Source organism: Podarcis tiliguerta (genome assembly GCF_965153285.1).
Source record: "Podarcis tiliguerta genome assembly, chromosome: 2".
In the NCBI taxonomy this organism is placed as follows: Eukaryota; Metazoa; Chordata; class Lepidosauria; order Squamata; family Lacertidae; genus Podarcis; species Podarcis tiliguerta.
The window spans coordinates 49055411-49079049 of record NC_139535.1 but is presented as its reverse complement, the minus strand read 5'-3'; the positions used below and the strand labels follow the sequence as shown (position 1 = coordinate 49079049).

The 23639-nt window shown below is 39.7% G+C and overlaps 1 protein-coding gene and 1 long non-coding RNA gene across 5 annotated transcripts in view; one reads left to right on the top strand and one right to left on the bottom strand.

Moving 5' to 3' along the window:
• LOC310672288 overlaps positions 1-8029 on the top strand; it is a 37131-nt gene extending 29102 nt beyond the window's left edge. The window contains exon 4 of the long non-coding RNA XR_014508490.1: positions 7908-8029. This is a non-coding gene — a long non-coding RNA (uncharacterized lncRNA). The remainder of the gene's footprint in view (positions 1-7907) is intronic.
• SFMBT1 (Scm like with four mbt domains 1) overlaps positions 1-23639 on the bottom strand; it is a 77463-nt gene that overhangs the window by 25005 nt on the left and 28819 nt on the right. The window contains exons 1-5 of one of the 4 annotated variants that reach the window (XM_083429113.1): positions 20785-20825; positions 14372-14524; positions 10769-10863; positions 1286-1526; positions 367-455 (exon numbers count right to left, since the gene is read on the bottom strand). In XM_083429113.1, coding sequence (XP_083285239.1) covers positions 367-455; positions 1286-1526; positions 10769-10863; positions 14372-14399 — 453 coding nt within the window. In that variant the 5' untranslated portion in view covers positions 14400-14524; positions 20785-20825. Of the gene's footprint in view, positions 1-366; positions 456-1285; positions 1527-10768; positions 10864-14371; positions 14525-20274; positions 20826-23639 lie in introns of those variants that run through there. The other 3 variants (XM_083429111.1, XM_083429112.1, XM_083429110.1) reach the window with 3 other exon arrangements.

Genomic DNA, 23639 nt, shown 5'->3' with positions numbered 1-23639 from the left:
TCAAAAAGCCTTCACTGGAGGAAAAACACCATTTTGAAAGTGTGTAGTTTTTTAAATAATAATAATAATAATAAATCATTAAAGTATATTCTAAGAAGGGCCATGTCCCATTGAATTTAACATAATTTAGTTCTGAGCAGACATGGTTAGGATTGCTGCTTAAATTATATGTTTACATTTTATTGTGCCCTTTTAAAGGTGAATTCTCAGCTGTCAGAACATTCACTTTGGTAAAGGGAAAAATGAAGTTGTACCAGAAGACTATTGTAGCCGCAAAGTCTAACACAAAGGGCTTTAATAGGTATTGGTTTAAGACGTAATAAGAGTGAAGTATTTTTATTGCAGCCGATCCATGTGCACACTTACACCTTCTAGAAGAGCGGCAGGAGCACTGCATGCTCCTTTCAGAGTCTGCTGAAGGAATTCCTCCTGGTTAGAAATTTTATCTTTGATGCCTAAAAGGGGGAAAAAATGTTGTTCAGTATTTACTCTTCCTATCTTATAATAACGTAGCATAGAGTTATATTTATGCTGGGGAAAGTCAACAGCAGGGGTCATGTCCAATCTTAAGAAGATTTGCAACTTTTGCATTGCTCAGCACCAGAACTTGAAGTTAGTAACATTTTTGTGTGTGATCTCAACCATCATCTTCCTAGAGGTCAAGCAGAGGAATTGAACTATCACAAGCACAGAGACAGATAGTCGTTACAAATATGAATGGGTCCAACAGGTACATTAACAAATAGCCAAGTGAAAAACAGATTCATCTACAGCTGTTTCAGCCAAGTGATGACAGTGTTTGCAGGTGTAATCGACACAGAGCGATTCTTAGTAGAAGTTTATGGACAGCTGAAGAATATCCATTCTTAAGGAAATCAGCCCTGAGTGCTCACTTGAAGGACAGATTGTGAAGCTGAGGCTCCAATACTTTGGCCACCTCATGAGAAGAAAAGACTCCCTGGAAAAGACCCTGATGTTGGGAAAGATGGAGGGCACAAGGAGAAGGGGACGACAGAGGACAAGATGGTTGGACAGTGCTCTCGAAGCTACCAGCATGAGTTTGACCAAACTGTGGGAGGCAGTGGAAGACAGGAGGGCCTGGCGTGCTCTGGTCCATGGGGTCATGAAGAGTTGGACACGACTAAACGACTAAACAACAACATGGACAGCTGAGCACAGAAGATTATGCAAAAATCTTAAAACAGGGCTTTGTCTCCTGCAATATATATCACCTTTAGGAGGTTTACTTTATTGAAACATTCTTCTACCCATGGTGGACTGTTACCTTCAGGGACTTTGAGAGTCTTCTTGTTCTGCTCACACCACCCAATTGGATGCAAGTCAGCTGTCATGATGTCAAACCAAAAGTCTGCCTTCCTGTCCTCTCCATACCCATCATATCGCAATAGCAGTAATGGCCCACAAGTGGTAATGATTGTAGCAATCCAGTATGTATCAGGGCCAGGTTTGACAGCAACCTCTATTTTCATGCCTGGTGCAAAGCCATTTTGCAGGCTAGTGTCCACCTAAAAAGAGAAAGCAAGCAACACATCAATGCATGGCTCCATGGTTGCAATTTGATCACTTAATTTTAAAAACATTTTGCATGGATCTGGAACAACTTTTTTTAAAAAAACACAAAGATGTAGAAACCAAGGAACAAACTTTTTGGGGGAATTTGCTTTTGGTCAATGAAGAACCAACTGACAATGGGGAACATTGGGAAAAATTGGCCACAAGATCTGGACACAATGATAAATGGCAAAGCAGAAGTAACGTTTACTTATTTCAGAAGATTTTATCTCAACACCCAAAGGTAAATGAACACAGCTAGAAAACACCAATGACAGGAGTGGGCAATTTAAAAAATAATTCTAAAATATCCATTGTGTACTATCCAAACTCAGGAGAACAGATTAAATTTAACAGACCAATTAGGATGCAGAAAAAGCTTTTTAGTGATCTGGTGACCAAGTGAAATTTGTATAAAATGGATAGAAAGGTGTTACTAAGGACTGGTAACAAAGGAATCTGTGCTTCTCAAGACAAAACCAAACAAATGTGGATTAGGAAGGAACATCAAAAATAAGGAGTTTCAAACCTATCCCAAGAGAAAGGCAATTAAGGTTAGATAACTGGTGACTTAGAAGTCACATAACTGGTGACTTAGAAGGCAACTGTGATGCGGAAAATTGTGAGAAAAATTCAACCCTGCAGCTTATGATGAAAACCTATAAGTCCTTAAGTTTAGACATTGCATAAAAAGGAGACTGAGAAGAGTAATTTACATCCTATAATAAAGCAGGACAACGTTAAAAAAACAAACCCCCACCTTAAACCTACAGCCAATAAACAATTAATTGTTTATTAATTTATGAATTAATTTTAAATGATCATATCGCATGAGTTACTTTCCTCTTCAGCTGACATTAACAAGTCCAATCATATGTACATAACCAGCTCCAGCACTTTAATCTCATTTCTTTGGGGGGGGGGGGGAGTAGGAAGAAAAGAGAAGCTTTCCCATGCATTTCAGTGTCAAGCATTCAAACCTCTCTCTTTGCATACAATATGTGTAATAAGGAAATAAGGAAGCCATTATTAACTAAATTTGATTCCATTACTTGGTTAAATAACAGAACAGTAATAGAATATAAAATTCTGACGCTTTTAAGTTTGGCATGAAAACTCCAATGCTTTCTCAGCACAAAATATAACCTCCCTTTCCTTACCAGACAACCCCTTTTCAAAATCCTATTTTTATTTATCTGTGTGCCACGGTACAACATACCACCAAATGATCGCCCCCAACTTGAATTAAAATTTCACACTTGTAAATCCTACTTTCCTCTGCATAGGAAAGAAAAATTGCTACACACTGATCCTTAAGTATTAAAAGAACTAGCAGATGTGATCTCAGAACCACTGGCAGTCATCTTTGAGAATTCCTGGAGAACAGGCGAAGTCCCGGCAGACTGGAGGAGGGCAAATGTTGTCCCTATTTTTAAAAAGGGGAAAAGAGAGGACCCAAATAATTACCGCCCAGTCAGTCTGACATCAATACCAGGGAAGATTCTGGAGCAGATCATTAAGCAAACAGTCTGTGAGCACCTAGAAAGGAATGCTGTGATCACCAATAGTCAGCATGGATTTCTGAAAAATAAGTCATGTCAGACTTAGAAGAGTGACTAGTGGGGTTCTGTCTTGAGCCCGGTCTTATTCAACATCTTTATCAACGACTTGGATGATGGACTCAAGGGCATCCTGATCAAATTTGCAGATGACACCAAACTGGGATGGGTGGCTAACACCCCAGAGGACAGGATCACACTTCAAAACGACCTTGACAGATTAGAGAACTGGGCCAAAACAAACAAGATGAATTTTAACAGGGAGAAATGTAAAGTATTGCACTTGGGCAAAAAAAATGAGAGGCACAAATACAAGATGGGTGACACCTGGCTTGAGAGCAGTACATGTGAAAAGGATCTAGGAGTCTTGGTTGACCACAAACTTGACATGAGCCAACAGTGTGATGCGGCAGCTAAAAAAGCCAATGTAATTCTGGGCTGCATCAATAGGAGTATAGCATCTAGATCAAGGGAAGTAATAGTGCCACTGTATTCTGCTCTGGTCAGACCTCACCTGGAGTACTGTGTCCAGTTCTGGGCACCACAGTTCAAGAAGGACACTGACTAACTGGAACGTGTCCAGAGGAGGGCAACCAAAATGGTCAAAGGCCTGGAAACGATGCCTTATGAGGAACGGCTAAGGGAGCTGGGCATGTTTAGCCTGGAGAAGAGGAGGTTAAGGGGTGATATGATAGCCATGTTCAAATATATAAAAGGATGTCACATAGAGGAGGGAGAAAGGTTGTTTTCTGCTGCTCCAGAGAAGCGGACACGGAGCAATGGATCCAAACTACAGGAAAGAAGATTCCACCTAAACATTAGGAAGAACTTCCTGACAGTAAGAGCTGTTCGACAGTGGAATTTGCTGCCAAGGAGTGTGGTGGAGTCTCCTTCTTTGGAGGTCTTTAAGCAGAGGCTTGACAACCATATGTCAGGAGTGCTCTGATGGTGTTTCCTGCTTGGCAGGGGGTGGGACTCGATGGCCCTTGTGGTCTCTTCCAACTCTATGATTCTATGATTAACAGGATAGCATGTTCAATAAAATAACTATTTGCATCAGGAGTAAAAACAGCATGTAATCCTCTCCCCAAAACAGAACCGAAGCTGGTGTCCCTTTCCATTAGATAAGCAAATGAAATTACTCTGCAGCTTGTCATATGTATCAGGTTAGCTTCAAATCCAATCTACTGTTGTATTTTACACTGCGTTAAAGGAGAAGTGTGCCTGCTATCATATATTGCCCTCCCCTTCTTTCCTGCAAGCATGGCATGAGATGCATCAAGCAGTTGAGGCCGAATCTGTTTCCTAATATGTCACCCAAGACAATGCAAGAAAGGAAAGAGAGAATGAATCCCTTTCTTCTGAGGACATCTATGTGGCAAACATAGTAGGAATAACCAACAGCAAGAAGAAGGAAAAACAAACAATTACAAGCATACACAAAACAGGATTCACATCTTATTTTGTACAAATATTTGTGGCTGGAATATTTGTGGATTAGAAACAAGATACAGTACTTATTATAAACTTGTCACTCATGCTCAAACAGCACCCTCTTATGGCAGTCTGGTAAGATTGCAGTGGGATGAAGAGCGAAGGGAACTAATTTCGTTCTTTCTTATTTGTGAGGGCATTCACTATGAAAAAAATAGTTCAGGTGACCAGCTGTCTAGGAATGCAGGCATCCAAAATATAATCTGTAGATGTGACTGCAGCAATTATAATACTGATGGATTAATTAATTGATAGATTTATAACTGTTTAACTATTTAAAAATAGTTAATTAAGCACACCTCTTTTCCCCTGGCTTCTAATGGTTGCAAGCTTCAGACCAGAAGACATATGTGAATAAGACTAAAAATAACTTCCTGATTTAAAGTGTGGCGATTTAGACAATTGTGTGTGTAGCTATCTATCTATCTGCATATTACTTTATAGTGACCATGTTCACATGTAATTGTAAACGAAGAAACCTGTTAATAAACCATACTGTGCATAGTTACTCCCATTTCACTCCTCCCCTAGAGGGAAGAGGCTTAATTCTGCACCAGGAAGCTTAATTTTGCACCTGAGCTCAGGATCGTGGTGTCTTTCTCAACAAGCCATGACTGTTAATCCGACTTGTTGTTGCCTTGCACATCAAGGCTTGCTAACTACAAACTACAATCCCAGGTTCAGATATTACACTAAGCACACACCCTCTCAGTTTGTTTGTCTGCTCATGCCAGGGGGGAGCAAAGCAGAAGCAATCAAGCTACATGCACCAACACACAGCACATGCACAGTACTGTGGCTTATTAAACTAAACTTATTGGCTTACTGTTAAGCAAGTGGAAAAGCAAATTGATTAAGGGAAAAAAATATCTTCAGAATACAGCCCTAATAGAATTGCAACCCCAGTTGCATAGAAGACTGCAAAGGTATTACGTTAAGCCTGCCACAGGTTAATTACAGGGCAAGTATAGTTTGCACAGGCTCACAAAAGGCATTGATTTAGCCACAAGAGGGCAACCTTAGTTCTGTAAGGATGAAGCAGAAAGGTGCCGGTATAGATACTGAATAATTTGTGAACATGGAGAAACAGTGTTCCAATTTGGCTTAAATCCTTGAAGCAGCAAAGGCTTTAAATCTGTAAAGCAACAGTTTAGCTGAGTAAAATTGCGAGTGATATCCCAGCTTGAACTTTGCCAACTTTAATTTTTTTTTTTTTAAAAAAAACTCCCTTGGATAGTCTGCAGTTGTGATGGACTTTTAAACAACAAAACAAAAGAGCAACCCAGCCAGAAACTGAAGTCAGAAGCTACTTCAGCATACTTCCTAAGTGAAATATATTTAAATATTTACTATGAAAAGTAAATAAATAAATAAAAATAAAAAAGCCCTGCCAAGAACAAAGCTCTATATTGCTGGGCCACCACAGCATACTTGCCTCTAGCTTTCTGCCCATTCTTCAACTCCCATCTTCCACAGGACTATATTTATTAGTCTCTTCTGTAGGCCCTTCTTTCAGGGATGACATGGGGCCACATCCATTTCCAAAACTACTTTGAGTTTCAACAGCTTTTTTTTTTTTTTAAAGCCTTGTCCCTGGTACATGCTACTTCTGCTGAGCCACAGATGGTTGTCTCAGCAACTCTACTGGGCTTACTGCAGACTCTGATGAGAAATTCATAAGGTACAGTGGTGCCTCGCAAGACGAAATTAATTCGTTCTGCGAGTTTTTTCGTTCTACGAGTTTTTTCGTCTTGCGAAGCACCAATGTATATTGACGGTTTCCCATAGGAATGCATTGGCGGTTTAAAAAAAAAAAGGCGCAAGACGTTTCGTCTTGCGAAGCAAGCCCATAGGGAAATCCGTCTTGCGAAGCAACTCAGAAAACGAAAAACTCTTTCGTCTTGCGAGTTTTTCGTCTTCCGAGGTACCACTGTATATGATAAACGCACAGTGGTACCTTGGGTGTTGAACATAATCCGTTCTGGGAGTCTATTCGACTCCCGGAACGAAAACCAAGGTGCGGCTTCCAATTGGCTGCAGGAGCTTTCTGCACTCAATTGGAAGCTGCGCCAGATGCTCGGCTTCCAAAAAACTTCTAGGTTTGCAGAGCTCAGGAGCCGATTTGTTTGGGAGCCAAGCTGTTCGACAACCAAGGTACCATTGTATGTGCCGACCAATATGGGGGCTCTTTTGTCCCAACAAGCTGCTTCCTTCTTCCACTACCCATTTTGAAACTGTCCAATCAAGAGCACCTAGAGAAGTAGGAACAAACCAAGCGCTGTCCCAAAATCCAGCACTTTGCTCAAATACTTTTGCCACGTATAATTTCCAAAAGCTACAACAAAAAACATCTCATAAATTTTATAGCAGCCAAACCAACTTAGGTGGGTTGAAACGACTGTGGACAATGAAGCTTTGCAAGTTCACTAAAGGAAAACAGTGGCATACTAGAAGAGGATGGACTAAAGTCACAAAGGCATGAACTAGCTTTTAAAAATTTTATTTGAGAATACAATCCATTAGAACAACAATAAAATTATTAAGCAAAGTTAATAACAGCAGCAATCAGGTTTCTCCTCCAAATACCTCCTTAACAGTAAAGGGACCCCTGACCATTAGGTCCAGTCGTGACCAACTCTGGGGTTGCAGCGCTCATCTTGCTTTATTGGCCAAGGGAGCCGGCGTACAGCTTCCGGGTCATGTGGCCAGCATGACTAAGCCGCTTCTGGCGAACCAGAGCAGCACACGCAAACACCGTTTACCTTCCTGCTGGAGTGGTACCTATTTATCTACTTGCACTTTGACATGCTTTCAAACTGCTAGGTTGGCAGGAGCAGGGACCGAGCAGCGGGAGCTCACCCCATCGCGGGGATTCGAACCGCCAACCTTCTGATCGGCAAGTCCTAGGCTCTGTGGTGTAACACACAGTGCCACCCGTGTCCCAAATACCTCCTTAGAAAACGTTTAATTAAAAAAAATACATTTGTATGTTATAAAATCAAAATAGCAGCAAGAATATTTTACTAGGGAATACAGAAAACAGAGGAGAAACGAAGGAATATATATATAAAGGTATATTTTAAACGAAAGAAAAAATAATTATAGTTTTTACAATTATTCTTGGAAGGGGGTCCTTTAAGAGTATCTGACCAGTTTCTTCAGTATTATTTCTAAAGAGAAAGTGTGGCTGGGGAGGGCGGGGTATAAATAAATTATTATTATTATTATTATTATTATTATTACTACTACTACTACTACTACTACTACTATTACTTTCCTCAGCACACCTGGATCAAGTGGATGCTAACAAATTTAATTGAATCAAGAGCTACCTGATTCACATGTCACAGATACAGGCTGCTGGTGGAGCCTGCCCGTTTTTTGTAAGGAAAAATAAAACCATGCTGTTTGACCATAAATGCCTCGTACCTACTTCATTTATAAGCCTTAGTTTATGAGTTAGCTTTTCCAATATTGCTATGCAGTATGCCACACTTGATAATACTATGTGTCCAATGTGGCTCCCAATAACTCTTTCTAAGTCCAGGCTATAATCGCCCAGCTGAAGTGAGCAAATTGCTTATTAGGTCCTTATTAATTAAACCCAAGTTATGTTCCATACACAAGTTTAGGAGGGCGAACTGAGGTGTTATTTGAAGATTAGTATCCGCACCCCCCAGAAAACTATGTTCCAGAAATCCTTAATTTTCTTACAGTCCCACCACATATGGAAATAAGTTCCAATTCAGGTGCAGTCCCTCCAGCTTTTTATCCTCCATTTATTCTGTGCTGATACTGATTTGAAGGGTGATTTTATCCAGATGTCTCTCCAAGCCGATTTATCTGTTTGTATTTTAAAATCCTGTTCTCAGGCATCCTTTAAACCCTGTGTTATACATGTATCAATATTTATTAGAAGATATCCAGCACCTTCCTTAATAACTGTTCCCAAGCAGTTAACTGTCTGGTTGCAGCTGCTTTTACAGCTGCTTTCGCTATAAATGATGAAATTTCATTCAAAATAACCATTTGTGATTTCTTGCAGAATGGTCACTACCAATTTCTTTGGTCAATGGAATATATTTTTTTTATAAAAAAACTTTTCCACTTCCCAATCATTAATATACCACAAATATATCTTTATTATTAAAAGGAAGTGGTAAATCATGGGGATCATAGGGGAATATGCTGGCATTAATATTGTCACCTTACTCTACTAGATTTTAAAAACTGTTGATGTAAATTTGCTTATAATACAGTATATGTTCCTAAGTTTAGATTTTGAAAATGGATGAACTATTAAGGGAATTCTGTCTATCTCATACTGTTCTCAGTACACCCACTGTTTAGTGTTATCATCACTGATATATAGGACCAGATGTTTAAACTGATGTGTCTCATAATACAGGGGAATATTCGGGATTATACATTCACCATGCAAGGTCTGCTTATATAACAATGGTCTTTTAAGCCAGGGTTTCTTACATTGAAATATATAGTATTTTAATTTTCTCTGCCATAGGCAGAGCTGTTCCAGAAGGATCCAAATGGGTAATTACTGAATCAGATATGTCACCATCATTTCATAGCTTTTAGCTATGAGTCTATCCATCAATGAAAATTTCTTCTGGCTAACACTCTATTTTGTAATTTTATACCAAATAGGGCCAAATTTTTGAAAAAAGAGGTTTATTAAGGTTTTTAATATTTTGGATGCCAAAATATCTAAAATTATGATGGCATATGGGGATATTTAATTATTTAAAAACAAATGTTTTGGTGCTTCAGGGCTCAATGAAAATTCACAAACTCTGATTTCTTAGAATTTACTCAAGTCCTGCCACCATTTTAAATGCTTCTAATTCAGCAAGCAATGGTTACACGGCTGCTAGCGGTATCGCTGTGGTTATATCAATGTAATCAGTGTATAGTAAAATATATATATTAATGTCCCTTACCCTGCACTGTATTTAAATGTTTGGATGACCTTATACTTTTATTACCACAGATCACTTCCTGGTGGTGAGCAAAATCCTTCTCTAGCCAAAGAGGGCCCATAGCACAAAGCAGAAAGGGTGGTCTCAAATCAACACTCCCAGAACAGCCATACCTAAACTTTGTGAATGGTTCTCTGATTCCATTGAACAAGCTCTACTGAACTGCCCCAGTGTCGAAGCAAGGTGGAACCACATCAAAGAGGCTAGCTATAACACGGCTATGCCTTCTTTTGACAAAAGAGAGCAGCAGTTCGCCAACTGGTTTGAAGCCAGCATTAAGGATTTAGAATAGAACACTGTGTCTGGTAACAAGTCACTGTTCAGGGTGTCATTGAAAAAGTGATGCAGGTGCGGAACTAAAATATCTTTAAACTTTTTATAAAATAACCCTGGTACCTGGCAACTTGTTAAGCTGCCTAATATAGCTTCTACAGTCAAACCTGATCCCGAACGCCTCCATTATGGAATGTTTCAGCTCCCTAACGCCAAAAATCCAGAAGTAAATGCTCCAGTTTTCAAATGTTTTTCAGAAGCCGAATGTCCGACGCAGTTTCCGCTTGAGTGCAGGAAACTCCTGAAACCAATTGGAAGCTGTGCCTCAGTTGTCGAACGTTTCAGAAGCCGAACGAGCTTCCGGAACGGATTACGTTCCACAACTGAGGTTTGATTGTACAACCTCAACCACTGTTATTTGCACATGTAAGGAGCTACTAGTTTCTTATTCCAGCAGAGGAAGTTCCACAGACTAGCGCTGGATACAACCTGTTGCCCGTATAGGGCATTTGTACCAAATGCAAGAGATCTTATTCCGCACCAAATCACAGAAGGACAAAGAATCAATGGCCACTCTCTTCGAAAGTATGAACATTAGCCATTATTTGGATTGATCTCTAGCACCAATTGAAACACAAGTGCTGCCTTGTAAGGCAAAGGACAGAAGCTCCCCACTAATGCCATATCCCCCTAATGGGACTTGTGAAGACATTTCAGAAGGCCAAATATAGGAGCAAAAAACCTAAACAGCTGCATTTTGATTTCTCAAGCATACAAAACCAAAAGAGCTTCTTCACATTATGGCTCTCTGGGGATTAGAGCTCAAATAATGCATAAAAAGAGAGAGGAGAGGCTGACCAGATGCTCACTTACGTGTTTAAACGAGCCATGAGGTGCTGCTGTTGCTCCCGTATCTTCCAAATACTCCTCCCAATTGAATTCTGCTTCTTCCACACCTGATCCTGCATCTGTATTAAGCCAGAAAAAACACACAGTAGCTTTTAGGAGAAATACCAGTTTGCTACTTTAAATTCCTTACTTGTGAAGGGGTTGCTTTGGAAATACACTAAATGAGTATATTAAAAAGCCAGATGGACACCTTGTTTGTTCATACAGGTTTAGGGAACCTAATAAAACTAGGCAAATATTCTGATGTATAATGCAACCAGAAATAAGGATGTCAACAAATTCCAGAATACTGGGAGTGGGAGACTACTTAAGATTGTACAAACTACGGTGAGAAATTTGACGCTGCAGGTGCCACCTGTCCTGATCCAAGCCACTTATGTTAGCAGCCAGTGTGAATTACTGAAGTCCCCATGTTGATTCGGTGTCCTTGACACCCAAGATGTACTGAGGGTACTTCGGTAAGAAAAACCACTTGAAGAGGTACAACACGTATCAAAAGTAATTGGAATTCTGTGAAAAATAGGAACTATCTGCATGTTAAATTGGCTGAAAGCTCAGCCAAAAACACGGAACAGCAATCAAGAAAATGGCAGGAGGGGAAAAAAAAGAACATTACAGTAAAAGCTTAGGTGGTGGTCACTAAGCAACTTGCAAATACATGAGGAGAGGGCAGCAGCTCCTTCACAAACACATTTGATTTGTGACTTATGTCTGTAAGTAGTACACCCTTGATTTAATATGTGACAGGATCAATCCTTAAACAGATATATAGCTCACAAGGCCTGGCTGGGCTCTCTTTCCTTAACAGCTATATGTAACGCTCTCCACTCCAAAAGTAATGCCTCACGGATGAGTAGATGGGCTTCATTAGCTAAGCTCAGACTGACTATACAGTTGGTGTCAGATTTTGCAGTTACCATTTCAATTTGTGTAGCTAGTTTGCTCTCACCAAAGAATAACTTCTGTCATGATTTTAAATGCACTTAGACACCTTATATACAGCAGGTCAGGTGTGTGCTGAGGTGTCTATATGGGAAAGATGGGTGGTATTTTACAGCACAATCTTACACCCCCACCCCCACCCAGTAACAGAACTCAATTAAAAAAAAAATACATTTTGTTATATGAAATCAGATCTGAATTTGAGAGATCATAAACTCCTGCTTTTGCTTATTCCTTTTGTTTTTGAGCCAACACACTAGTCCCCAATCAGTATTACACTAACATTCTGGATACCTGAATTGATTTCTATGGGGCGCCAATCACTTCCCCATTAGGGAAGACCAACATAAAAGGCTTAAAAACAAGCCAAGAAGCTCCTTCTCTAAACAGAGGGAGTTTCACTCTAGACTTCTCTTTGCATAACTGGCTAGAGCTGCTTTCCTAAATGTCAGTCACTGCTATGACTTCATTCATTGGTTATCAACGCTGAGAAGACAGGAGTAGGCCAGCTTTTCACAAACAAATGAGACTGTATGTTTTGCTTCACCTCCATAATCGCCAGAAACATTTTGTTTAATGGAATCTGAGAGTCGTGGCTCATGTGGGTGGCAACTGCTCCCTCACAGACACCTATAGGGACCAGGTGGGCCTATGAGCATTCTCTAGCATTACCCTGCACTGTGTGACTTTTCCTGACCCTTTGAGCAACTTGTGCTCATAGAATAGTGACTATTTTATGTATAAGTGGGTCCTGCCTGGAGGTGTGGCTGAAGATTGGCAAGAGAGGTGTTGTTGTAACTGTGCCACTGGGGTGGATGGAAGGGGGGGCCTTGGGAGTCATATTGTATGCCGCGTATGAGCATGCAGAGGGTGTACCCCCATCGTTGAGAGTTCATGCTCTGCTTCTGGATGGGTAGCATGTGGGCATCATTGCCAGCATAGGCACTGATGGGTGGGCTATGGCGGCATTTCCAGAGACAATGAACGTTTCTCGCTTTTATGCTTTTTTGTACTTTCTCATTGTGCGTCTCCCCCATCTCCTCTTTGGCTGAGCATACACTGGAAACTGCACAGCTGATGTAGCAGTAGCGTATCTCCTGTCCTGACATAATGAGAGTATAGGATTGCTCTGTTAGTACATAACCAGCTTCACATATAATTCCTTTGTGTAGCCTGAAGTCTCCTTAATTGCATCTTATGTAACTGAAAAATATGCATACTTGTCAGAGAAGAATTTCAGGAAACTCTCTGTCAAGTTTGCAAATTCAAAGGCATGTTGTAGTAAGAAATTAAGCTGCATGTTATTATTTATAATACCTGGGCAGTAAACACTGGGTTGGGCTGGTTATGAAATGCAGAACAGCAATAGTACTGCCAGTGCCGTACTCAATTCTTTAAGGACTAACTCTTCCTCTCACAGGAAGTGAAGTGGGTAGGGAAAAAGCCAAATTTGAACATTAATGAAAGATTCTAACACTTCCAAGTCTCTATTTATGGCAGATTGCATCACCCACATTCAATATACTGCATGCAATGTTACTCGCTTTGTCAGCATATTTATTCCTTGAAAGAGAAAAGGCCACACACTCTCAAAATGTACAGCTCACAGCATTTGAGGCCACAGAATATGAAACCACAATAAGCATTAGCAAAGTTCCACATTCTGTACTTACGTGTGGTTTGTGATTATATCAAGAAGAATCACACAATTCAAGCTCTTATGTGAGAGAGCTCATCACCTATGCTCCATCTAAACAAGTTCTGTGAAGTGGGCATAAACCTTAAGAATAATTTCTGCAAATTCAAAGAAGCGATAGCTGTAAACTCTATACTTGTTTAAAATGCGGCAGCAGGAGAACAGAAATGAAAACGAAAACACACTGGCTGGGTTTAGACATGATAGAACAATGAGTTGTGGTTTATGCACAAGCCTTGGGCTTGTGTGCCCATCCCCTCCCTGTTCCGCTCTAGCATGAGGAGATAAGCTTTTGCTTCCACCTGCAGAAACACAAATTATCTCTAAACCCTAAACTCTGGTTTATCACAACTATGGTTAGTTGAGACAAGCCAGCTTTGCAACCCATGGTTAGAAGATGGCTTGTTTCAAATACCTATAATTAAGATGAACCACAATTGTTTGGCTTCTGACTGGCTAGTCTACATCAGAATCAAAGCTTCCAAATTCACCCTCCAAGTCATTGTGGAGGAAAAGAGGTGAAGGAAGAAGTATGTGAGCCCAGAGGGAGGCTGGGCTCATTCTTTTAATGATAAGCCTTTATTATGCTGTACCAAAATGTGGCCATATAGTCACAGCAAGCCAGAGGTGAGGCACAAGGAAACTCTGCGTGAGAGGAGAAGCTGTTTAGATCAGCTGCTGCTGAAAGATGCTTTTGAGAGCTACAGGCACACTGCAATGTTAACACAAGTGCAGAACACACATAACTGAAGAGGAACTTCAGCAATGGTCTTCATAGCCCCTGCCTTTGAACTTCAAAGCAACTTTACCCATGGCTTATCTTTTTAATCGTCTGTGTCGCAAGTATGCAAAACAAGGTGAATTTGTCCAGAATAGATTTACAACTGAGAAGATACCTGTTGGAACCCCAGGTGCCATAATTGCAGTACCTGTCTCATGCTGCTGTTCTCCATTCATCTCCACAGCAATCTGGCAATAATCCTTGGGAGCAGGAAGTAGAGAAAGCCAACCAGTCACTGCCTTGATCTCATCTGCTCTCAGTGTCTTCGCTTCTACAGGCTTCCAGGATGATCAGACAAACACTGCAGAGGAAAAAATTTAAACGTGTTTTTGTTTGTTTATAACTCCGGAACAACTAAACGTCTCCTTCTTACATTTGTGGAATAAGAACACATTTTAGGGGAAAAAACAGAGGCCACATCTATTCCACTTCCAAAAGGCCTCCAATTTTAAATACAATGTAGAATTATCTTTATAGACATGCTGTGATATATTGCCCATGCCTGAAAATGGCAAAAAAGCAGTGTTAAAACAAGTTGATTATTGCTGTGAACAGGAATCATTTCACTTACATACATCTTTCTCTTGCCTACTGTACATAAATAACATCTCACATCTATTCTGAATTTTCATGTGCCACTAGAGTTCTGACTAGATTGTATAAAGCAGTTTTATTATAGACAGAACTCAAGTGGTGGTGCAAATAAAGTGCTTTTTACGTGAGTAACATCCACTGTATCTTTAATATCTGTCAAATTTTTGTATGAGGAAATCAAAAAATAATTCTAATGCTTTTGATATAGAGAAATGGCTTTAATTTGCTCTGTAAAACAGCATGTATATTTTCAGCAATATACAAGTAGTGTGGTTATTAGCAATAAAGAATACTTTGCCAATGATACTTTCCTGGCAATAAGGCCTTTTGCAAAACTGTGTGCATTTCTCTTAGCAGAGATATGCCAGAACTGCTCAGTTAGCCCTTTTCAGAGAGAGAGAGAGAGAGAGAGAGAGAGAGACAGAGAGCCCTCTCTTTTTAGACAGGTCTTCTGAGTTGTAGAATCCTGCAAATTGTTTTTTGTTGCTGAATTCTTCATGAAATTCATATTGTGCTAATAGCTAAGCTTGAAAAGCATACAACAAACCCATAAAATTAATACATATTTAAAGAGCCAAAATATCTTAACCCAATGAAATTATAGTTTCAACACCTGGAACAGAAATACTCAACTTGCTTTTATTCTGCTCTTTTAATTATGTATTCAATCCCCATCATAAGAAAAATATAAGATATAGAAATCTGGAATGCTATGACAGGTACAACATCATATTAATCTCTGCTACTCTCAAATTATCCTTCAAGATCCTATTAAGCGGGATTGCCTCCAAACGACTCTTAAGCACCACCTGCTTTTGGAGTTCCCTGATAACATCAAGGAACACTGGACCAAGCTAAAACATCCATTACTGCAGTCTGTGAACAAACTATTGGATACCAAACCAAAAAACACCAGGACTGGTTTGATGAGAATGACAGTGAGATTGAACGCATTATTGACAAGAAAAGGAAGGCCTTTCAGATCTGGCAAAGAGACAGAAACTGTGCCACTAAGAAAAAAACAAACCATGTCTACACTAAGGCTGAGGTTCAAAAAAGAACCAGAGGACTAAAGAACTCCCAGTGGATAAAAAAGTTCGAGAGAACCAGCACTTAGCCGACACTCATGATGCACAGAGTTTCTTTAAAGCCACAAAGACCATCTATGGGCCAATAAATCATAGCATATGCCCCCTACGCTCAACAGACGGTACCACACTTTAAAAAGATAAATAAGCTATTGCACTGCGTTGGAAAGAACATTACCAGCATCTCCTTAACTGCAACTCCCCCATAGCTGCCGAGGTCTTCTCACAAATCCCGCAAAAACAAATTAGAGATGAGCTTGCAGTATCTTCAAATCTGGGAGAGTTGTGTACAGCTATTAACCAAATGAAAAACAACAAAGCCTGTAGACCTGATGGGATACCTGCTGAAGTCTTCAAAGTGGGCAGAATTGAACTTACACAACAACCACACAATCTCATCAAAAAAATCTGGGAAGACAGGAGATCCCAGCAGACTTTAGGGATGCCAAGATTATCAATCTCTTTTTAAATACGTGATAGAATGGATTGCAGAAACTATTGAGGCATCTCTTTATTAACTGCAGCCGGCAAAATTCTTGCAAGGATCTTAGCAAACCATCTGCTAACTATATCTGAGGCTACCCTTCCTGAATCCCAAAATGATTTTTGAACTTCTAGGGGAGAAGTGGACATGATTTTCACTTCTCAACAGCTTCAGGAAAAATGCAGAGAGCAAAACCAACACCTGTATATGGCGCTTATTGACCTAAGGCCTTCAACACTGTAAATCGTACTGCTCTGTGGACTGTCCTTCTGAAAATTGGCTGCCCAGATAAATTAGTGAACATCCTTCGGCTCCTCTACGATAATATGATAGCAACAATCGCGGATAACAGTGGCTCTCGAAGTGAACCATTCACAGTAGAATCAGGTGTTAAACAGGGATGTCTTATCACCCCAACTCTATTTATTATTTTCATTGCCATGATCCTACACATTGTCAAAGGAAATCATATATCAAACAGATAGAAAGCTCTTTAACTTGAGTAGGTTGAAAGCAAAGAGTAAGGGTACCACAACGTTCGTCACAGAGCTTCAATATGCTGATGACAACATAGTGTGTGCACACTCAAGAGGATAACCTCCAAACCATCCTAAATATCTTCGCAGAAGCTTATGGAAGGCTCAACATCCAAAAGACTAAAGCACTGCACCAACAAGCATGTTATTTTAAAGCAGGGGATCTCCAGAAGTGGCAGACAGGTGTGTGAGTCCTACAATCTATGGAGAGTCACAAGTTCCTTGCACCCAGGTTCTAAAATGCATTATATAAGGGATTTTATTTTATTTTATTTTATTTATTTGTTGAAACAAGACTCCTTTGGGAGGTCGTCGACTCTCCTTCACTGAAGGTTTTTAAGCAGAGATTGGACAGCCATCTGTCATGGATGCTTTAGCTGAGATTCCTGCATTGCAGGGGGTTGGACTAGATGACCCTCAGGTCCCTTCCAACCTAAGTTCCTCTGATTTATAATCCATACTTTCATAAAAGCTACTGCTTTCAGTTTTGGTTTCCATTAAGTAGTTTTTCTGCTGCTGGATTCTTTCTACTGCTCTTTGTATTGTTTGTTAATTTAGTTTTATATTGCTTTATTGCAATTCATTTTATGACTGTTGTTAGCTGCCTACAGATTCCAGAAGAGCAGAATACAAATTTGGATATGGTATTCAGAACCCTGAATCAAGTAAGGCCTGGAAGCACTGGCCAAAGAAAAGGCATGGCACCAGAAGTTGTTTCTGTTTTCATGTCAATAGAGCCAACATTAAAAATTGTTTATACAGTATAGAGCAGGTATAAACAAACTCCGGCCCTCCAGATGTTTTGAGACTACAGTTCCCATCATCCCTGACCACTGGTCGTGTTAGCTAGGGATGATGGAAGTTGTAGTCCCAAAACAGCTGGAGGGCCGGAGTTTGCCTATGCTTGGTATAGACTTCCCAAAATTTACTCCCTAATTGTGCCTAATTTGGTCTCAACTCAGCCAAAGATGGAAATATCTAGGGTGATATTCACCTTGGAGTTAAGTAGTGTTATGGGTTCTGCTGCACAATGGAACTTTCCCTCCCTTCCCCATGTGCCCCCTGTATCTGTTCTGGGCTCCCCACAGCCTTCTGGGAGGCAGATTTGGGGATAGAGCAGGCCATGCAAGGGGGAGAAGGAGGGGGAAAGTCACACTGCACAAGCAGAAGTTGTTCTGCTCACACTTTTTAAAAAGTTGAATACTGCCTCTAATCTAGCATTTTCTTATTTTCTGATTCACAAATTTGGTATAGCAAAAGGGCAACTGAGTATGTGGCTAAAGGCTAAATCTTATAAGCAAAGCAACATGCAGGACTGGATGTAGGACCAACTGCAGCAATGCAACATTCGCAATGATGCCTTCATTGCCCTGAGCACAACAGCTTTGATTATCACTAAACATACACAGGTGCAGGTATTTTGCAGCCCTCCACACAACACCTAATACAGCAAAGGAAAAGGTATGGAAAGCATATCCATCCCCAGAAGCATCGCTTACAACTAAAAAGACAATGTCAGTGCCTAGAATTCGAAAGATGTTTCCAACCACACAAGGTACTCTTTCATCTTTGCAATCTATATACCTGAAAAACCAGGTTGCTTTGATTTTTTTCCTCTTCTGCTTGAACTTAACTACCTAATTGTCAGCCCAACTGAATAAATGAATTCAAGTTTCCCGAGACAGTTCTGTGTTAGGCTGATCATAGAGCAAACATGGGAAGTAATTACAGTGGCAATAATAAAAAGTAACCTCTCTCTTTTCAAGAGTGAACTTCAAGAAAGCAGAACGGATTTAAAAGTACTTAAAAGCAAGACTTGACCAAATGTGTTTTTAAGTTCTAAATTTTAACACCGACAATAATGTCACTTTTGATATTTACATGCCACTGTAAGTATGAATGAAATTATAGGTTTTTCATAGCAAAGTGTCGTGCTGTGAGCCTCTGACTAGAGTGCATTGAAAAGTTAACCCCGATAAAACTGACTACACATGCTAGTCTAGGTAAAAAAGAAAAGAAAAATCTTTATTTGGAATGTATATTATTGTGCACATTCTTGTTGCGTAGAAGAAGAAGAAGAAGAAGAAGACATTAATTACAATGAACGACAACAAGGCTAAAAAACTCAACCTAGAGGTATTACATGGAAACAGGTCTATATTCCAAAAGACATAGCCAAAGATTCTAGGAATGGGGTTTTTTCCCACCAAGGCAAAAAACAAAACTGATCTGTTTTCCTGTTACTCACAATACATATCTTGTAGATTCATCTCCTACGTACATCAGCAGATAATATGATTATTTTATAGTGTTTGCACCTAAATGTAGGACATTAATACAGCAGCAACAACTTCCCATTACAATGTTCTGCATACTCCAACCCATATAATTTTACACCAGGTGTCTCCATATACAAGTTGCTGGATGATTGCTTGATGGGAAAGTTAAAACACATTTTGAGTGTTCCACTGGGAGTCTCAACTAGAGTTTACATTAGCTTCATAATCTTTTGAAAGAAAGAAAAATATGGGACTGCTTATATGGTATATTTGTGAACAAAACATTAATAGAAGGGTTCTGGGTTTTCTACTATTAAAATTAAAATTGGCCATTTAACCAGTTGGGCCTCAACGAATCTGGAAAGATGCCTGCATTTTACAATGGCAAGAGTTCGCGTTGAGTCCTCTGTTCCCATACAATTTGAAAGAGTTCTAGTTTATCATTTGTATTTGAAATACATTTTTTAAATGAGATTTGTAAAGCCATGTAAAATGCATTCATAAAAAGAACTTTTTTTTAAAGTGCTATTTTAGAGTTAGGTTATCATCCGAGAGCTGTCTTTCTCACTCTCTCTTTAAACAGAAGTTGAGTCCTGAAAAGAACAGAAGAATCAGAGCAACAAGACTGGGAGAGTAGCATGGGGGCAAGGGGGCTTTAACCTGATTCAGATTAGGGGCACAGAAGGGGCATATAGTTAAAGACCCTCCTCACCTAAGATCCCAATGTGCCTCTCCCCACACGAATGATTAAAAACACATTAATATACTAGCTGACAAGGCCAAATGACATGAACACCACATCATCATGTTTGGTCATCAGAAATGTTACACAGAAGTAATAGTGGGTGATTGTTACGTTTTTTCGCCACAATAAGCAGACATAATCCTAAAACCAGAGCGGTATCTCAAAAAGCACACAGAATACTTTAGATCAGCTACTCTTACTTATTTCATAAAATCTATATCCCACTTGTCAAAAAAGCTCATGATGTTTACAAAAAGAATAAAAATAAAAATTAGTAGAAACAAAGCATTCAAACAATTAAAACCACAATAAACTAAATACACACCTGCATTCTAGATACCTGCAGAATCCTGTCTAAACACAAACAGAATATAGTGACGCCACCTGCCTGATATCACTGGGCAGGGAAACACGTATTATGTGGCACCTGTAACAGTTCCAGTTCCGCAGATCAATGCAGTTGATATATTGGGCATATATTGATTGGGTAAAGCGAGCTTACACGTAAACTGGCCACCAGTTGTAAAGGGCTTTGTATATTAATATTTATTTTTTAAAAAATATTAGCAGGGCGTAGAGAGAAGTCCAGTTAATCAGTAGAGAAAGCAGGGTGGAATCTGAAATATGGACTCTTAAGAGGTGGAGACAAAAGGACAGCAGTAGGTATAATGTGGAAAGATACCATGAGAAGCATCTTTCTATCTCTGAAGTCCTCCAGATGTTCGCCAAAGGCAAAGGACTTCATACAATGCAAATCCAGTCTCTCCCCTTGCAAATGATTCGACAGATCAGGGCGAAGGCAAGTCAAAGGCTTAAGAGTTTACTTGGGATTTACTTGGGATGCTGGAATTCCCCAGAAAGGAAGAGCTAGAATGTTCTGTGACAGTTGATGGAGGCCAGGAATGGGGGAGGGGCATCTGGCTAGGAGCCTGGCGGATGTGGCTAAAATCCAGCTTATTTTCAGTGCCCTAGTAACCAGGCCCTGGTAGAAATAAACCCAGCCTTGCCTGAACAAATCAAACCCGTTTGGTTGTAATTTAAGCCTTTAAAAACACAGTATATAGTCTAAAACGTGAGCACCTCATATTTACTAACCAGCTCAAATGCCGTTTCAGCTGTCCACATTTCATAAGTTAGAGATGGGGAGACTGCAAGCTTGCAGGGCGACTTTGTTCTTTAGTAGAACCCAGAGATCTACCAACTACCCCATTTAGTTGGATCTGCTTTGGATCTGAATTGATTTTATATATGGGTGTTGCTGTTATTGTTATATATGTGTGTGCGCTTATCCAAATTGGTTTTATATAGAGAAATGTTTGAGCTGCTTTTCTATTTGTGATTGTTCTGTGTATGTTTTTATTGTAAATTGCTCAGGGATGGCTTCTGGGAAGTAATTAAAAAATGAAATAAGTATTAAAAAGAAGATTCTTATGCAGAATACACCCTTAGCATTTAAGCCCAGGAATTTGTGTTGACCATGACTACTAAGTAGAGCTCAAAGTTCTTCCAGAGAACTTTCTTAATTCTTAATTTCAGCAGGATAATTAATTCAGGGCGGGGTAGGGGAGTAATTCTGCTGCTGCTATTGTTAAATAATCAAGTTCTATAGCTAGAAATCCTTGTTTATCTCCTGCATATCAGCCAGACATCTACCAGTAGATCTGTATCCACCCCTCTCACCATCCCTGATTGAATTATGCTTACTTTAAGCAATTTGACATTGCTTTTTCTGTACAACTCTGAGGAATAAAATGCCTGAGTGTTGCTAACTTACTCAAAGATGTCCTGGTATGCTATTGTGATTTTAATACTATGCCTAAGGTTTCTATGCAATTTTCAGCTCTTAGACTCAGAAGTCCTGATTTGCAGTTACTCTGAGCAGGAACGCAGCCCAAAAATAGAATTCCTTATTTAGGATTTTTTTAATGAAATGAATATAAAATAAAAGGAGGAAAAGGAGGAGAATCAAGATTAAAAACCGAGGCAGTATTTTATTCCTTAGTATGTATAGCTTTTATTTACACTGCAAGTTGGAGGAAGCTTATCCCATGGAAGAAAACCATTGTACTGTCCATGGACTGCAATGCATTCTTGGTTTACTGTTTGCAAGATTCAACTTCCCCATCCCTTTATTTAAACATAAGAGCAATGGATAAATTGAAGCACTTCTTTAAAAAGACTTAAAATGAATGACTAGATTTTCAAAACTTTCAAGACTTTCAAATAATTTAAGCAGCTTCTGCTGAGTGCTTTACAGTCAAATATCTGAACATTCATTTAGCCAGCAAAATGCTGGCTTTAGATTTTAAATGCCAGGCTCCCTGTTTTTGAACACATGTTCCTCAACAATGAAGGGGAAAAAATACTGAGTACATTTATGGTCCATTTCTGCAGTTTTAGTGTTTATTTCAAATTGATGTTCCTGAACAGGAAATGTTCTTCAAATTATATCCTCATCTCATTCTGCTATTTATTCCTACAGCACTAAGGCACCACTCAGGTGTAACCCTGCTGCTATGAAAATGCTGCAACACTGCAAAAATAATTTAGGGAAGGAAATCGCCAAAGAACTTGTTAGGCAAGCAATTCCATTACTCATAGCTAAAATGGAATCGGGAAGAACAAATGTTAGATAAAACCCTTGCAAAACAAGGTGCTCTTTGAAGGTTTTTAATGGGGCTGGCAACTCTGTAGTTGCTGCATTTACTACCAGACACATATTTTGTATAAAAGATAGGTTCCAGCAAACACAACAGTAAGCACTTTAGAAATCAAAATGGCAAAGATTGCAGTCAGTTTTATCACAGCAAATTATAAGCAGATATACAAGTGGGAGGAGGTAGCGACCGCGTGGAAACACCGTAACAGACAGGCCTTCTAAAAATGTGAAAGGTTATGCTGATTTGAATGGAAAACATAAGCAGCAGTAGAAATGAGGAAAAGGACCAAATACTTGAAAGGGATTCAGGTCTGTTGTATTGGGGGGAGGGGGGAGTTACAGTTCCAGGGAACTTGAACTCAATTTGATGTCATTTGGTTCTGTAACTGTGCAGAGTATCTGGAACCAAAGATTAAATGGCTTCACATTTTCCCTGCAGCTGATGAAATTCTGTGGGCAATCCATTCTGACTGCAGTATTCGATCACTCCCTCTACCCTGCATTTTTAACTTTAGATATGATATAAATTTTTCATTGCTTCTTACAACTGAAGCTACTCTTTAGCCTATCAAGTTAGTCCCCCTGAAGACAAGCTCTGTTACTCGTGTAAATAATTACTGGGTAAACTTGGAGATAGGGGGCTGAGTAGATTTTAACTGATACAATGTCATATGACATTAGGCGAGGAGAGAAGGAACAGTTGAGATCTGTACTACTGGAAATCCCCTTTAAAAAGGCCAGAGCGTTTTTAACCGACTGCATAGTGACTGTTAAGTTGGGCTGGAGACAACAGAGTGCGACCTTCTTGTGGGCCCACCTAGTCATTCAGAAAGTTGGCAAGGCATGCACAGAACCTTCTACTCAAAAGATTAGGTCACATCTCAGTAGAAAGCAGTGGACATGCATTTTTATCATCACAAGTTAGAAGTAAGGCAGACAATAAAGAATTCCTTTTCCAACTTGTTCAGGACACCTTGATTTACTTTCAAACTGACCTAACATGGGAATCCCCCTCGTCATTATATTTGGTT